This window comes from Desmodus rotundus, chromosome 7 (genome assembly GCF_022682495.2).
Source record: "Desmodus rotundus isolate HL8 chromosome 7, HLdesRot8A.1, whole genome shotgun sequence".
Classification (NCBI taxonomy): Eukaryota; Metazoa; Chordata; class Mammalia; order Chiroptera; family Phyllostomidae; genus Desmodus; species Desmodus rotundus.
In genome coordinates, this window is record NC_071393.1 from 128,627,555 (window position 1) to 128,644,120 (window position 16,566).

General features: G+C 41.4%; 1 protein-coding gene across 3 annotated transcripts in view; it reads right to left on the reverse strand.

Moving 5' to 3' along the window:
• TRIP11 (thyroid hormone receptor interactor 11) overlaps positions 1-16,566 on the reverse strand; it is a 62,588-nt gene that overhangs the window by 13,905 nt on the left and 32,117 nt on the right. For all 3 annotated transcript variants that reach the window (XM_024568319.4, XM_045201265.3, XM_024568321.4), the window contains exons 12-16: positions 14,071-14,211; positions 13,270-13,463; positions 9,942-10,105; positions 8,740-8,843; positions 4,606-4,705 (exon numbers count right to left, since the gene is read on the reverse strand). In XM_024568319.4, coding sequence (XP_024424087.2) covers positions 4,606-4,705; positions 8,740-8,843; positions 9,942-10,105; positions 13,270-13,463; positions 14,071-14,211 — 703 coding nt within the window. The remainder of the gene's footprint in view (positions 1-4,605; positions 4,706-8,739; positions 8,844-9,941; positions 10,106-13,269; positions 13,464-14,070; positions 14,212-16,566) is intronic.

A 16,566-nucleotide genomic window follows, 5' to 3' on the forward strand; every position in this document is an offset into this window, starting at 1 on the left:
GCGTAGAAGGGATTGCTCCTTCCTCTTGAAACAATTTGTTGCATGTATGGAATTACTGGTAGTCTTCCCCTTTGTGCCTGTCAACCTGTCCCCTATTTTGTAGCTCTAGTGCCTATTTTAGCGCTTGGTAACACACCACAGCAAACAATGAATTTTTGATAAATAAATGAAAGAATGACTGATTTCTCTCTGGGAGGGGAGAATATCTAGGAAGAACAGAACGCAGGACAAAAGAAATAAATGATTTATGCTCTGAATTACTCAACCATATGAAGGAAAATACACAAAACATATTAATTCAAAACATTCTCATCTCTACAGAACTTCCTTTTGCCTTTATACTTGGAAGAATTAATAGAACACACATGTAAAAATAGAACCATTAAGTTGAAAAGGGCTTAATTATTTATCTAACTGATAGAAACTTTTTTCTTAACTAAAATTTTGGCATTGTGTAGTATACCCAGATGTTTATAACATCACAAATAATTTTTTTAACCATTTATGGCAATTCAGAAAACTGCATCTGGTATTTCTTATATGTTTCCTCTAAAATCACCACTTCTGCCAAAAACATCTATAAAGAAATCCCTCAAAAGGTTTGGGTAACAAAGCGTCTGGGAATGCATTTGGCCTATGTTCAATAGGACATTATATGTGTTCTTGTATAAATCATGTCCTGGAAAACGGAATGTCTTTATTTGAAATAAAAACTCTACCATCCAACACCAGAAAGTCAGTTCCATGAAAAATATTTTAAACTTCTTTTATATTTGTAGTTTTAAAATGCCCCAGCAGGTTTACTAGGTCTCATTTTTACGGTATTCTAGATTTTCTTTAAAAAACACTCTAAGAAAACTTTCCATTCTCAACTCATACTTACTTTAAAAAGCAGTCACCAAACCTTCCTTAAAAAAATATTAGTTATGGGGCCCTGGAAGATATGGGTATAAACCAGCAGACAGGCCAAAAGATTTTCCCAATGCTAGAATCTGAACTTGTTTATGAAACTTATTTTTCTTTGTGTACCACAAAATTCGCTCTTTTGAATAATAGTTATCAAAACAAAAAGTATTTTGTACTATTTCAGTTTTATCCCGTTGCCTTCATTTAAACAGGACTTTATCTTAAGAATGATGACAAAGAACAGGAGGTGAAAGAGGGAAAAGCTGGCCACAAATGCAGCAAGGTGACGCGCCTGTCAATGGCTCGGGTGTGGTCTAGGTTTCCCCAGGGGGCATATTTTCCCGTGAGTGACAATTCCATAGAAATTATGAACTCTGAACAACTCAGAATAGTTAATGAAAGACACTGTCCTATCTGTTTCATAGAAAAATCAGTAAAAGTATGGGATGATATGTGAAATAAGTCTTTGGAGCTATTCAAAAAAGAGTACTTTCAGGTAAAACTTTGCAAGAATAATTTCTAAAAGGAAGGAAAGCAGTAATTCTTCTACTAGCCAACATTATCTATTAAACATAGCACCTATATCATCTTGGGGTTTTCTTTCATTGTTATTTCCCACAGGGGGCAGGGGATGAAGAGAGAGAAAGTTCTTACATTTTGGGGGTGAAAGCCCTGAAATTACCGATGTAGGGCTCTGCTCCAGCTCCTCCCGCCCTTGGACTGTTCCTGACCCCATGGGATTCTTGAGGAATTAAATATGCATTGTCTTATAAGCAGTGTTGTGCACCCTTGCCTTAAATTATGAACCTGTGGTGTTTCTACATTCTGTTCTGTATTTTTTTTCCTTGAATAAAAGGGATCCTATCCAGTATCTCATGCAACACTGAAAATGAAGCCAAGTACTTGGTTCTCATTAATTATTTAACGCCTGATAAGGCACCTTCCTACTTTCCATGCAGAGCCTGCAAACACCCTGAGCTCATGCGCACAGTTGCACGTACACGGCACCAACAATGATGTCTTCTAAGAATGACTGAAATCACCAACAATTTGCTGTTTTAACACTGGTGTTATACGCAACAGCTCCCTTTTCATGTTTGACCAGACTGAATCAGCTCATTTCTGGTAGCAATGACATAATCAGCATTTCCAATAAAATATCACTTTTTAAAATGAGTTTCCTAATATTGTTTAAATGTTGAAACTGCATATCAACTAATCATCAGTCTACAGATGCTTAGGAATAAAACAATACTTTGCCTCTACGATTCAAGTCTCTATGTACTTTCTTGCAACAAAAGCCAATCTGTCCTTTTCAAAATTGTTTCTCCTGGCAAATATTTTTGCTGTCTGGCCAAGTTTTGTGTTAAAAATAAAGTACAGTATTACAGCATCAATCAACATTTAAAGTACTTAATGATCTATGAAAGAAAATATACAGTGATTCTTTTGAAACAACCAAGCCAATCAAAGTGTTATTTATATTATCAAATCAAGAGTGTAGCTTTGAGAAAATAAAATCACACCAGTGTTCGGAGATACAAAAGCAATATCAAGCACTTAGGTAATAAAAGAGCAGACTGTTAAGAGCTGCAAAGGGCAAGAAGGGCTGAAGACATAACAGAGCCTATCTGCTCCCCTTCCCGTCTGTGTGGCACTGGCCTTTCGCCTGCCCTTCCGAGCACCAGTGGAAAAGCATCATTAGGGCTTTTTCTGTAGCGAACATCGACTCTCAATGTTACTATACACTTACAATGAATATTAATTGTAATTTTTTTATATGAATAGGGGTCTAGGCCACCTAAGCCTTGTCATTTATAACCAAATCTGAAAATGCCCCACTGCGACTGGGTGCTGAAATGGGTGCCTGAGAAAGCCCTAAGTAGCGAAGGGCCACTGGTCATGTTTATCAAGCCCAGTAAGTCACAGAATTTGTTCTTACCACTACCCACCGGGAATGACGCGGGTAGATGTCCAAAAGGGGATGTGGCCTCAGACACTGCAACAGCATGACATTCGGCCCTGCGCTGCCACAGACCGAGGGGCTGCTTCAGAACACTGCCTTTTCAGCTCCGCGAGTGTAGCGCTGTGCTGCAGCGGTCCTCGGGCTAACCCCTCGGGGCCCGGGGGTCCGCTCTGGGCTGTCCCTAAGTCTTCCAGATAACGCTGCGGCCGCACTGGCCTTCAAGACCTACCTAGACTGGTTTCCCAGTGCATCCCGCCTCCAGACACAGGCAGCCATTCAACACTCAGGGCACAGCAGAGAAGAGACCGTCCCTCTTCAAAGGAGATGGAGAGGCCCAGAGCAAGTATAACTCAGACTACACAGTGCCCTTTGCTGACAGGAAGGAATATGGCAAACACGCAGAGAACATGACTTTGGCCAAGGGTAAAAGACCAGAGTTCAAATCTCAGCTTCTTGGACTCATACAATGCAACTACCACCACCTACTTTAGATTGCGTGTGAAGAGTAAAAGAAAGGAGACCCTAGGGTGGGGTGGAGGGATGGGGAGAAAAGGCAGACAACTGTAATTGAGTAACAACAAAAATTTTAAAAAAGAAAGAAAGGAGACCCAACACACAGTACGTGTTACATAAAACGTCCACGGCCCCCCCATACGCAATTGTCAGCCCGCGTCCAGGCCCCCGACGGGGTTCACGATCGCCAGGCTGGCCAGGTCGTACACAGCGAACAGAGGACTTCTAGTTGGCCAGTAATCTGCCTCAGATTCAAGTTTCCTGGAGGAAAACCACCTCACATGACCAACCTTATCTTTTTGTATTCCTAAAAATCTCTCGTCTCCTGCCGCCTGCCGGACTCTGGCTTGTCCTCTGGCACCCGGGTTTCAGAGGTTCCTGCCTGCTCAGCGCCCAGGTCGCTGTTTCTGTTGTCTGACAGTATCTCTGCTGCGTCATCTCCTTCCAGGTTCGCTGTTTCCAATTTCTGTATTATTTTAGGTGATATTTCTTAATTCCTTAATCACGTGCCTTGGTATGACTGTGACTACCCCAGACACCAAAAGGTGGTGCGTTTCTAGGTTCCCCTACACCTTCTGATAGCGTTACATGGTTAACTACTAAAGGCAGCCCTAGAAAGCTTTACATCCCTGGGGACCCTTAAATCAGAGACTGAATGAGGACATGCCATCTTTGTCACATTAGATTCAACAAAGCACTTATGAGCCACCTGCTTATCTGAGGCCCAGGTGACAACCCTAAGCACAGGACCCAACTCAGGGAAGTGACAGGGCTTATGACAGGAGTGGCCTGCAGGTAAAGCCAGGCATGCCCTGGCATTCATCACACAAGACGCTCCCTTTACTAGACAACACTGCACTCTCTAACACAGCAGGCCGCTGTAGGGACGACGAACACAGACTGATTAGGGAGAGGTCATAAACCTCAGAGGTCAGGTCAGTCATATCAGCCCCCTTGATGGTCAGCGGGGTGGTGGCCAACACAGCCTGACTGCCTCAATGCCAAGGAAAACTAACTGGACAGGCAGGGCCAACTTATGACTCTGGTTTCGCTAGGTTAACTTACGACCACATTCGAATGGAAGCACACCGGTTATGGGAGGTGGAAATGGACGTCACCCACCCACAGAAGTTGGTCTCACTCAACTTTACTAATGCATGGGGGAAGGCATTTGATTCAACACTAGTATGCAGGAAAAAAGGAAAAGGAAAAAAACCTACTTTGTTTTTTAAGTTGTTCAATTTGTTCTTCCTTTAAATCTAACTGCTCTGTGAGTCTTGATGCTGAATCCAACGCAGCATTTGCTTCATCCAAACGCTCCTGAGGAAGGGAAGGGAATTGAAATGCAGCATGTCAGAACTATTTCACAAACTATAGGGCCGGAAGACACCTTGGAGTCAGTCAACCCTCCCCATTTCCGCTGGTGCACTTGGGCAAGATCGTGCAACTGAGTGGCAAAGACGGGACCCACGCTTCACAGCACAGCACTGTCCCTTTTTAGAGGAACTAATTAGGAAAAGAGGCTGCAATACAAAAAGACATGGTGACAAATATAAAAAGAGTGACAGTACAGAACAAAAGTTACAAAGAGCAGATACGAAAAGTCAAAAATGACGGCAACAAATGCTCTAGGTTCTGTAAGCCTGATGGGTATAAACTGATGTTTCGTGAGTACTTTTTATTTCCCTAACTGCCGGTGAGGCTGAGCATTTTTTTCACCATTACACAATGGCCGGATCTGCTCTTCTGTGGAAACCTCTTCACGTGCCTTGCCCATCTTCCCACCGAGCTGTCCTCCTCCCGTCAGTCTGTGAGAGCACACTTTATGGGAGAGATGGCCCGTCAGTGGTGCTAAAATACTACTCGCCCGATCTGCCGTTTGCCTACTGAGTATTCTCGCGTGCACAAGTGTTTGAACTGTACGCGGGCGAACGTGCTCTCCTTTGCGCTCACACCTTTTTGAGGCTGAGTCATGCTGAGGCTCCTCCTTGCCCCTACACTGCACGTGCGGTCTTCCAGATTTGCTTGTAAGAAATTTACTTCTAAAAATAGCTACATCTTTAAAATAACGTTTCTTAATGGAAGTGTTTTTACCGTCCTGGCCCTGACCACAAATGCCAGGAAAACCCATGCAGTCACTGAAATGACCACAGACACCCCCGATTTCCAGCACCGCTCCAGCTGAGCACCCTCGCTTTGCTACGCGTGGAATTTAACTCTGTGTGCGGTGTGAAACGGGTCCAGTTTTATTTCGTTTCATATAGAAAGCCAGTTGTACCCACATCATTCCTTAGATAATCTATCTTTTCCCCTTAAATTAGTTCAGTTTATGGTTTAGTTTTAAATTCTCAAATCTATCCTGAGCTCTGTTCCTGAATTTCCCATCTCTCCCACTAACCCAGTCAGCATGGTGCTGCTTCATGGCTCTGCTTCAGTGCTCAGTAAGCCCCTCCTCAGTGCTGTTCCTCTGCACAGTTTTCTCAGCTATTCTGGAGTATTCACTCACGAAAACTTCAGGTCAAGTTTTGCCATCTTGAAGCAGAATGTGGTACCTTTTTCGATGTGTCATCTCGCACAGACTGTAGCCCCCAGTATTCAACCACACTGAGTCTAGATCGTGCTGTGAAGGTATTTGTAAATATAATCAAAGCCTCTCCTCAATTTAAGGAAGGCACCTACATGATCCTGGATACCCAGGGCGGACCAGTTTCAACGGACTGAACCAGGTGAAAATCCTTGAAAGCAGGCCTGAGGGTTCCACCCACACAGAAGGAATTCCTTCTGCGGACGGCAACTCTGGCCCCTGCCCTTGGAGTCCGTCCCACCGGCGCTGGCCCTTCCGAAGCACCTGCGGACGACAGCTCGGCCTGTGCCTGCGAGTCCCGGCTGGCACACTTGCGACCTCTGTGTTCTGACTGCCAGGACCACAGTGTGGACTTGCTCGGCCGGGCCCCACAGTCACACCGTCAGCTCCTCGTGGAGCTGACAACACTAGATCTCAGAGGTGTGTGTATCGTACGTACCAACGTGTGCCTTCACACACGCGTCACACATGAAGATTTAATACTCAAAATCCACAACACCAAACCTTGTGAAAAAGAAGTTTAAATGCTATTTTAACCTAATTTTGTTTATATTTAATAAATTATTAAAGCTAAAACTATACTAAAACTTTTTCAAAAATTAATATTCAGATTTTGTTACTCTTTCTACCATTGTTTGGTTTTTATTTCATTAATCTCAGCTTTTATCTTTACTAATTGCCTTTTGTTTCTTCTGATTAATTTTACTTTTTCTAAATATATTACATTTTAAGTTAAAAAAAAAACAACCTAGTTTAAAAAGAAGATCTGACTTTTATTCGAACAATATGACAGACCAGATACTCTGCTCCCAATAAAAGCAACTAAACGTGTTGGATAAAATACTTTTTTTAATGTATTAATGAGCTGACCAGGAAGTAACCATAAATGCCCAATAAACATTCAACGATGCTTGACCTCGCCCTGGCTGGGGTGGCTCAGTGGATTGAGCGTCAGCCTGTGAACCAAAGGGTTTCAGGTTCGATTCCCAGTCAGGGCACATACCTGGGTTGCAGGCCTGGTCCCCAGTTGCAGGGGGGGAGGGTGGTGTGAGAAGCAACTACACATTAATGTTTCTCTCCCTCTCTTTCTCTCTCCTTCGACCTCTCTCCAAAAATAAAATAAATCTTAAAAAAAAAAAGATGCATGACCTCATTAGTAATGCAAACTAAAACCAGAAGAAGAGAGCCCTCTGTCCCTACCACACTGGCAAAAAGTTAAAAATACCCTTATAGCCCTGACTGGTGTGGCTCAGTGGATTGAGCGCCAGCCTGCAAACCAAAGGGTTGCAGGTTTGATTCCCAGTCGGGGCACATGCCTGAGTTGCGGGCCAGGTCCCCAGTGGGGGGAGTGTGAGAGGCAGCCACACACTGATGTTTCTCTCCCTCTCTTCTTCTCTTCCCCTCTGTCCAAAAATAAAATAAATAAAATCTTTAAAAAAAAAATCTTATAATGCCAAGTGCTGCCAAGGACATAGAACGAGAACTCTTGCGTAGCACTGGCAGGGATAAACTAGCACAACCGCTTTAGAAAACCGTGTGCCACCACCTAACGAAGTAGAAATTGCTCATACATATCCCGACTCAGCAGTTCCCATCAAGGCACACATCTGGACGATACTCCTGTAATACGTACAGAAGATATGAACGAGGAAGTTCATAACCACACTGTTTGAAGAGCAGATAATGAAAATGTCTTCATCAATAAAATGGGTAAATAAATTATATACTCATGCAATGAATAGAGCAGTAAAAACAACGAACAATCTGTACACAGCAACATGGCTGAAACTCATGGACAGACTACTAAGCAAAACAAGCCTCAGGAAAATTATTCGATGTACATATAGTTCAAAGTGCCACTTATACAGAGTTCACAACTCTGCAAAACCACACCACGCACTGTCTGAGGATACAAACGTGCGCGATGAAAGCACACATGACGACGAGGGCTGGTAAACAACATGCCGGAGGCGGCGGCGGTAAGGAAGGGTGGGACGAGGAACCTCAAGGGACGGCACTCTGTCCCCCACACTGGGCAGGGGGTGTGTGGGCGTTTGCTGCGTTCCTGTTCTTGTATTTTATACATATTACTTACATACTGTTCTGCAGACAGTTCTGCAATATTTAACAATTTCAAAACTTTATAGGAACTATGCCTTCACTTATTTGGAATATTAATGCACCTGAATAGCATATGCATCACCAATGACAGGTACACAAATTTTATTTTCCACCGGTTATCACCAGAATCTAATCAAACTTAGAAAAGTTTATCCTAAATGTAAAAGCAAGTCACTTCGTGTCATATCTCTCCATAAGGGTTCATTTTGTTTCTATCTTATATATAAATTTTTGTATGTATAAAATGTAGAATAAAGAGAAAACATATTTTAAAGGATTATGCTGCCAAAAAGATCTAATGGGGTAACATATATTATTTCAATCCATGTGAAATAAAGTACCCAATATATTTTGTTGAAAAAAGAAAATTATAAAGTTAAAATTGTAGATTAATTTGTTTTTTCTTCATTGATCTCTAAAATACTCACCTGTGCCCCCAAATTACAATATGGTACCCTACCACCTCCTATTTGCTGTTAGTCACACGAGGAAAATCCTGAGTACCTTGTTCACTAGGATGCCACGGCACGGGGGACAGATCAGTCACTCAAACTAAAGTAACTGTTCGGGAAATTATTTTCAGGATGACGATTCTACAAGTAATTGCTTCATAAATAATAATGTAACAGGGAAAATTATTTCAACGCACCTGTACGGACATCAGTTTCCCTTCCAGACTGTCTGCCTTTTTCTTCCATTCAGCTACCAGCTGTTTGTGCTTTTCTAGTTCAGCAGAATACACAGCTTTTTCTTCTAAAGAGGAAAAAAGTTACATAGTATTTTGCAATCGTGATAAAATTAGAGTTTTACACCACTTGAAATTTTAATAATTCAACAGAAACAGTTCATATGTCTCAACAATTATGCATGCCTCAGTGACGGTCTTAACTGGAATTAAGGTAACAAGGTCAGTCTCCTCTGCCTAAACCCTTCCCCACCTGGGCCTTCTCACAAACTCTTCCCTCCCTCCAGAACTCCACTCAAGTATTTCCTCGTTGGAGGAAATAGTTGGAGCAAAGCTTTCCCTACGGCCTCAGTCCCACACTATTTCGTACACATGTTCACTTCGGTATTATGTAGAGTGGATCTAGAAAACACTTAAACTTGAAATTCAAGATTTCAACCATATGAGTAACCCTGAAGGTCCACAGTGTTCAAGTTCAGAGTTTAACTTGGGCGCAAAGCTGAAACTCCTGTTACTTCCTAGCCTCACATCCCCTAATCACCCTCCTGCTCCCCACCAGCAGGTAATTCACTGCCAAAAATTACTAAATGTATGAATAAACAAATGGATGCGTAAATGATCTCAGAGGGGAGTAACTCTGAGGAGGGGAAGTAGATGTGAAAAAGCATATTTGGTTATCGTTATTGTGTCTCCAAAAAATTATTTTCCACTGGGACTAGAAAACAGTTACCTCAAAATATAGATGAAGAGCTAAGAACAGGTTCCGCAATTTTTCAAAGGAGAACAATTACTGATAATCAACTCTTTAAGTAGGTTCAACCTCCACCTGGGATCTCAAAACTGAACCATCTTTCCTGCATGTGACTCTCTTCCTTTGCATTCCACGCATGACTGCAGGAGCATCCTCTTTACGTTACCCTTACAGCCTCCCCACGCTTAACTGGTCATGTGATACTAAGACAAATTTTAGTAATTACTATATACAGCTTACGTTCTCTAGTCTTAACTGTAAACAGTCTAAATTAACTGGTTAATGGCTACATATCCTCCCCTGTACAACTGGGCAACCTTTCAAAGACGCCCATTTCCCCAATTCTAGTCTGAAACATCACTGGAACAAGCCAAACCTCCCGATAACCTCACCGGAAGACTGACCACACGCTTACCTTGCTGGAAGTGCTCCAGTACCATCTGCAGGTTGGACAGCGACAGAGCATACTGCTTCACTTGCTCCCGAGACATAGTAAGCTGCAGGGCAGTTTCATCCCTTTGCTTGGAGACGACATTCAACTGTTCCTGCAGTGACTCTACCTGCAAATTGGCTTGATGGCTTCAAACAAAAGAGTAACAATCAAACTGCTTTTATTTAGGCACTTTACAAGACGAAACATCTTCCCTGCACTTTTGGATTAAATGCAAATTAGATTTCACACTATTTAGATAACTTCAATGAGATGAAGTCTCTTCCCTAGTTTTCTATTATTGTGGTAAAATACACACAATATTCACTGTTTTAATCACTTTTAAGTGCAGAGTTCAGTGGCACTGAGGACATTCACATTATTGCACAACCCTCTCCACCATCCACCGCCAGAACTCCTGGCCTCCTCCCAGCCGAAACACCACACTCAATAAACAGTAACTCCACTTCCCCCGGCAACCACAATCCTACTTTCTGTCTCCGTGAATCTGACCTCCCCTATTTCTATTACATTACATTGAAGTCAGATTTCAAAGAAACTTGGAGTGCCTCTGATCTTTGTGCTCCCTATTTTTGTTAACGCAACCCTCCTTCCTGTGAATGTGACTTAATGTCAATCACTTTAAAGACAGTGCAGGGCTAGACAAGAAATGTCACCGTAAGAAAAATTTACAAATAGCCCGCAACTTTCCTGTTTCCAGGCTAAAACTCTAGAATGTAACTTATCATCAAAGTGTAAGTCTTAAGAAACCTCGCAAATCATTTTATCCAGCTTCCAAATCCAATGAGCAATGAATTCTGACACCCCCTTGCTTTTAACATGTGAAATCACAGCCTTCCTAAGGTGAGAGCACTGATTAACTGCTCTGATTACTAGTTAATTATTTTTTACCATTAACTTTCTTGTACATTAAATAACCCCTACAACTGCCCCAAATGATAAAGTTCCCTAAGAGATATACCTATGCAGGCTTATGTCACTGATGTACTTCCTTAATGTATAATTATTACATACAAAAGACTGCAGGTCTTTCCTGAGTTTTTAATAATCCAGTGAAATTCTTCCTCAAGGGCAGCCCGTCAAAGCCCATTTAGAACAGCTATTAGTACTTTGAAGAAATGTTACCCAATAGCACCCTCTGGTGGAAAGAGCAGTAAGTTGGTAAACAGCAGACAACTGCCCTCAAATGTCCCTGAGTTTTATTCAACTTTGCTGGCTAGAAAAGCCCTCAAAGGGCTTTTTGAAAGGGCTTTTGTAGAGATGAAATGAGCTGTGATGCCACTCAGGAGGTTAACAGTTTACCACCCGGTACTGTTGTTAGGGAAAGACTCAAACACCATGATCTGGTTTGTGTTACTTACAAAACAAGTATTTGCTGACAATCTATTAATCTATGCGTAAGAATATATGCTTGTGGGAAGGGCACAAAATAAATGGCATCCTTCCTCCCCTCAGTGACCTTACATTCCATTGGGTGGAAGAAAGTGTAAGATGAGTCAACAATTACCTGTAAAATGTAAGCGCCTTATCAAAGACGCAAAATATTATGCAGGGTCAAAGGAAAAAAAAACACCCCAGGGTTTGGTTTTGGACTTGAGGAGCGGGGTGCTACACAAAGCATTCTTTATGCAGGAAATGCTACTGGAAGACTAGGTGAGATTAACAGACAAACTGTTCGAGATCAGGCCCACTTTAAGGTAGAAGAAAGAATAGGAAATGAAAAGGAAATAGAAAAACAGCAGCTGTATCTGGAGGACTGAGTATGCTGTTTGGTTGGAGGTGGACTACAGTAAGAAATAAGGCTGAGCTGGAACACGGCCCGGAACCAAACCATGGGTCCACCCGGGCTTTTACAAAGGAGAGTACCAAGATCACAGCTCTTCCAATACCGACGGTTTCTCTGGCAACTACTATGACGGGCAAATGAAAGAGGGCAGAGCAAAGAGCGCCCGAAAAGTGAGACAGCAATGTCACAGCCCGAGGACGCCTTGGCATTTCTGTCTATGTGGAACGCATACAAAACGATCCTCCGCTGCTCTCATCTTACACAAGTTTGCCGTCTGAGTGTGAGGCAGTGAGGACGCTCCCTACAATGTGAGGGAGCGGTCCACCCTCTGAAGTATGGTCTCTGTGGGCCCACAGCTCTTTGCAGACAGACGTATCTATTCTCTTCTCATTGCTCCTTTAGCGTGATGCACAGTAAATGCATAAGTAAAAATACGTGCATATCAGTAATGGAAATAAAAGTAGACATGATTTTTCTGTAAGATTATTTAGAAATATATTTCAAAAGTTTTAAAAATACCCTTTGAACCAAGTTCCCATTTCTAAAACTTTGTACCAAGGAAATAACCTGTCATCGTAACAAAAAATACCTATCTTAAAATATGACAGCACTCTTAGTAATTCTGAAAAGTTGAAATACTCCACATGTCCAATAATAAATGACTGGATTAAAGAAATTGTGGCAATCCCCAAAATGGTACACTATGTAGCCATAAAATGATACGGCAGAAACATGTGGCTTAATGTATACTGGCAGTCATGTTAACAGAAGCAGGTTACAAAACAGTATGAATATATGACCTCTAGTTTGCTTTAAAAAAATATAATATATACACAAATATATCAAAGCACATAAAGACACAAAGAGAAAGATTATTTCTGGGTGGGTGGGACTGTGGCTTTGTATCCTTTTGGTTTATGTGCTTTTCCTTAAGTGAAAAATACGTTTTGTAATAAGGAAAAAGACATTTTCTTGAGAGAAATAAAAATTTTAACTATATAAGTAGGGACCTGGCTACTCAAAAGTTCTAATAAACCAAGAGTTAATTCACACTAACCTAGGTCTTTACCTTGCTACTTCCTTTACTCTCTCCCTTCTTAGAGCCAAACCTTGTTCAACCTTAGATCACTTGATTAAAAATAAAATGATGCCAATTTAATTACACTACTTCTTTTAGAGTCAGAAAAGCCAGTTAAATCAGTTGGTATTGAAGTCTAAACTTCTAAAACTATGAGAAGCAATTACCCAGGGTGATGGTTAAGACTCAGAGGCCCTCACTCTGAATGCCAGATCTGGTTAAGAGCTAACCCTGAGTGTGAAACCCCCAGGCACGCTGTGTGCCTGGCCCTGGGAAGGTTAGTAAACCTCTTTAAGTTTATTCATCTGTAAAACAGAGATCATACATTTTGTGAGAATAAAATGAGGTAAAATATGAAAAATGCTTATTGAGTCTTAAACTCAAGAAGCGCAGGGTTAACGCTAAGGCTAAGCAAACGAGAAAGTTACCTTGCATTTTCCATTGCATTAGAGGACGAGACTAGCTTCTCCTCCAACACTGTGACTTTCTTTCTTAGCTTAGCCTCTCTGTCTTCTGCAGCCAAAGCTTCACGGGTATAAGAATCTTCTGTTTCTAAAAGATGGTTACGCAGTCTCTCTAGCTCCTGATTTAAGCGTAGTTCTTTGTCACGTAAATGCTGAACCTGGATAGAGGACATTGCTTTATTTTTCTTCTATAAAATGCTCCCACCCCTCTATCCCACAAGCCACTGTTATCAAAAATTTCCCCATTATTGAAGTATATTAACTGTATATTAATTTCTCATACTGGAAGATGTATTTATGCTAGGAAAGAAGTCTCCCGAGGTCATCCTGAATATTCATTTGGAAGGCTCACTTTGGAAGGCCTCAGTCCCGTGGCTATAATGGAAAACGGGGTAATACAAAGCACTAGGCTTCTTGTCACAGAGCCACTTTTTCAGTAAGTCTCAGTTTTCCCATATTTTATGATTGGGAATTTTTTTTTTATATCTAAGATATGTCATGGTTTTCACTCTTTTATTTTAAAAAGTCAAGGTGTATTTTAGGTTCAGGTGTACAACATGAACGATTAGATCACGACTCTCACTTTGAAAAATGAAATAAAATGCATTCTGGGAGTTCCAAATTCTACCATAGCACACGAGAGGAAGACTCAGCAGAAGTCCTCTATGAAGGAAATTCATTTTCAGCGATAATCTTTACAGTTTTCTGACTTCACGTTGGTAGAGCTAGTGCTGAAAGCACTGTTTCCCTAGAGGGAGAGCGCACCTCCTTCTGCAGCGCGCCGTTCTCCATCTGCTTCTGTTTCAGGGCCAGCGTGACGCGGTCTCTCTCCTGCTGAAACGCAGCCGTCTTCTCCTGCATTGACTCAACTGCATTCAAAAGCTGGTTTAACTCCCCAGTCTCACCCTTTAGGAAAGAATAAGTTCAGCTTTAAATAAAATACATTTTAAAAAGGCAATTAATTATTTTTAAAACATAGCTAACCATGTCAAAGTCATCAAAAAAGGGAAGTCTGAGAAGCGGTCAGTCTAGGGGCCCGAAGACTCTAGACGCCACACCACGCTGCGATGTACTGGGCGCCTCCCGGAGCAGGGGGCTGTTCCGTGAGAATCCGGGAAATTCCAATGACGTGTGAACTTCAGCTAACAGTAATGTATCAACACTGGTTCAGTAGTTGTCACAAGTGTAATGTAATAAAGGAAATGTGGTGTGAGGTACATGAAAACTCTACATTGTCTTTGTAACTTTTCTAATAATCTCAAACAATTCTTAAAGTTTATTAGAAATATTTTTTAAAGAACTCAAAAGACCCACTCTCTTCAGAGTTCCCCTAAACAGCAGTGCTCACGAACCCAAAACCACTGAAAAAAGTGTGAGAGTGCGTGTCCCCCACTCGTCACTCGGGCATCCGCAGCTGCTGTTGGAGAAAGTGTCGGCGTGCTGGCCAAGGAGCGCAGGCCAGTCATTTCACAGGCGCGGCCTACCCTAAAGAATACTTTGGCAACAAGTTAATGAACGAAAGCAACTCTGGAACATTATCTTGCTGTATGGGGAAATTTATTCTCGACTGCATTCCACACACGTATAATCTATTAAAGACAGCAGAAAAAAGACAATCACTGCACCCTGGCTGGTGTGGGTCAGTGGACTGTACACCAGTGAGAACCAAAACGTCTCCGGTTCAATTTCCGCTCAGGGCACGTGCCTGGGTTGCAGGCCAGGTCCCCAGTTGGGGGCAAGTGAGAGGCAACCAATCAATGTTTCTCACATAGATGTTTCTCTCCCTCTCTCTTTCCCTCCCTTCCCTTCTCTCTAAAAGTAAAATAAATAAAACCTTTAAAAAAAAAAGATAACCATTGCAAAAGTAGGGCCATGAAATTAAGATGATAGCTGGATTTCTGAAAAGCACAAGAAAGTGACAGGCTATTTAAATATGCTTATCATATGAATCTATTTATAGTTAGGTATTATTTCAAATTTTCATGGAAACTTTCCACTTCTTTAATATATAATGTGTCCCCCAAGATAAATTAAGCTAAACCAAAACATAAAACCATCTGTTCCTTTTATCTCAACACTCCCTCTTCGATAGGGAGGCCAGCAGTTTCCAAGTAGTTTTTCAATTAAAATTTTTTCCATATTACAGAGAAAGAACAAATGATTGAAAAATTAAAGAGTTAAAGATTCCTATTGAGAACATCCCTTTCACCCTAAAAAAAAAGAGATGTTATTTATTATATTCAAAATATAATAAAGGTACTTTTCAGCTACATAGGGTATTGGGAAAAATTTACACTAATTACCTTCAAGTCACACAGTACTTAATTTCAATTTAGGGACCTTCCTGAAAGGTGAGTCTTAATTAAACCCGTACACTTTAGATCTATAAATGTCAATGAAATAGAACTAAATTGTACAAGAGGCTAAAACCACACAAGGAAAAAGCGTATTAAAAAAGAACACTTCACTGCCCCACACTCCTCCATTACAACCTGCAGCCCTAAGACACCATGCCCCGTCTTGGTTAGAGAGCATCAGAAAGATCTTTGTCACGCCAACTGCAGACCAGTGCCACAAGAAGCCAGGAAGTTGCACCTAAGGGAGAACACCTCGACACTATCAGCGTACCTACTCAGTCAGATGGCAAAGGGGAAAATGACCTCCCTTACAAAGTGAACAGCACATGAAGTGTTCCCAAACTTCCATCCAAGACTCTGAGAGAGAACTTAACTGGCAAAAGAAGTGAAACATTTTGTATCTTGTGCCCGGCAGCACTTAAGCATTCAAGAAGCTCTTGTTCAATATTCTCATTTCTTTTCCAAACTTCTATTACTAATACCATAAGAAGTCAGAGTAATAAGCATTACCAGAGTGTGATGTACTACGAGGTCTTCAATATATTCTTATTACAATCAAAATCAACCGCATGTAAAGACTTAAATATGCCCAAACTCCTGGTACTTTAAATATGTAACTGCTACTACAACCCTCCATTTTATGATTGAAGAAACAAACCAACAAGGTCAAAATACACCCAAAGTCACACCAGGGACAGAGCTGGGATTACAGTATTTAACAAGTCTACCACATGAAAAGCACTTCTTGTGGCTAACTTTGGGCTAATACCAGGTTATGACTCACTGATTCACAGAAGTCAATTTAATGGGCCATCCAGCACTTCCTTTTTTTTAAATAGAGCATCACATATAGTAAGGGTAATTTCTGATTCCTGAAACTTTTCAGTTTTACACGCACACAAGT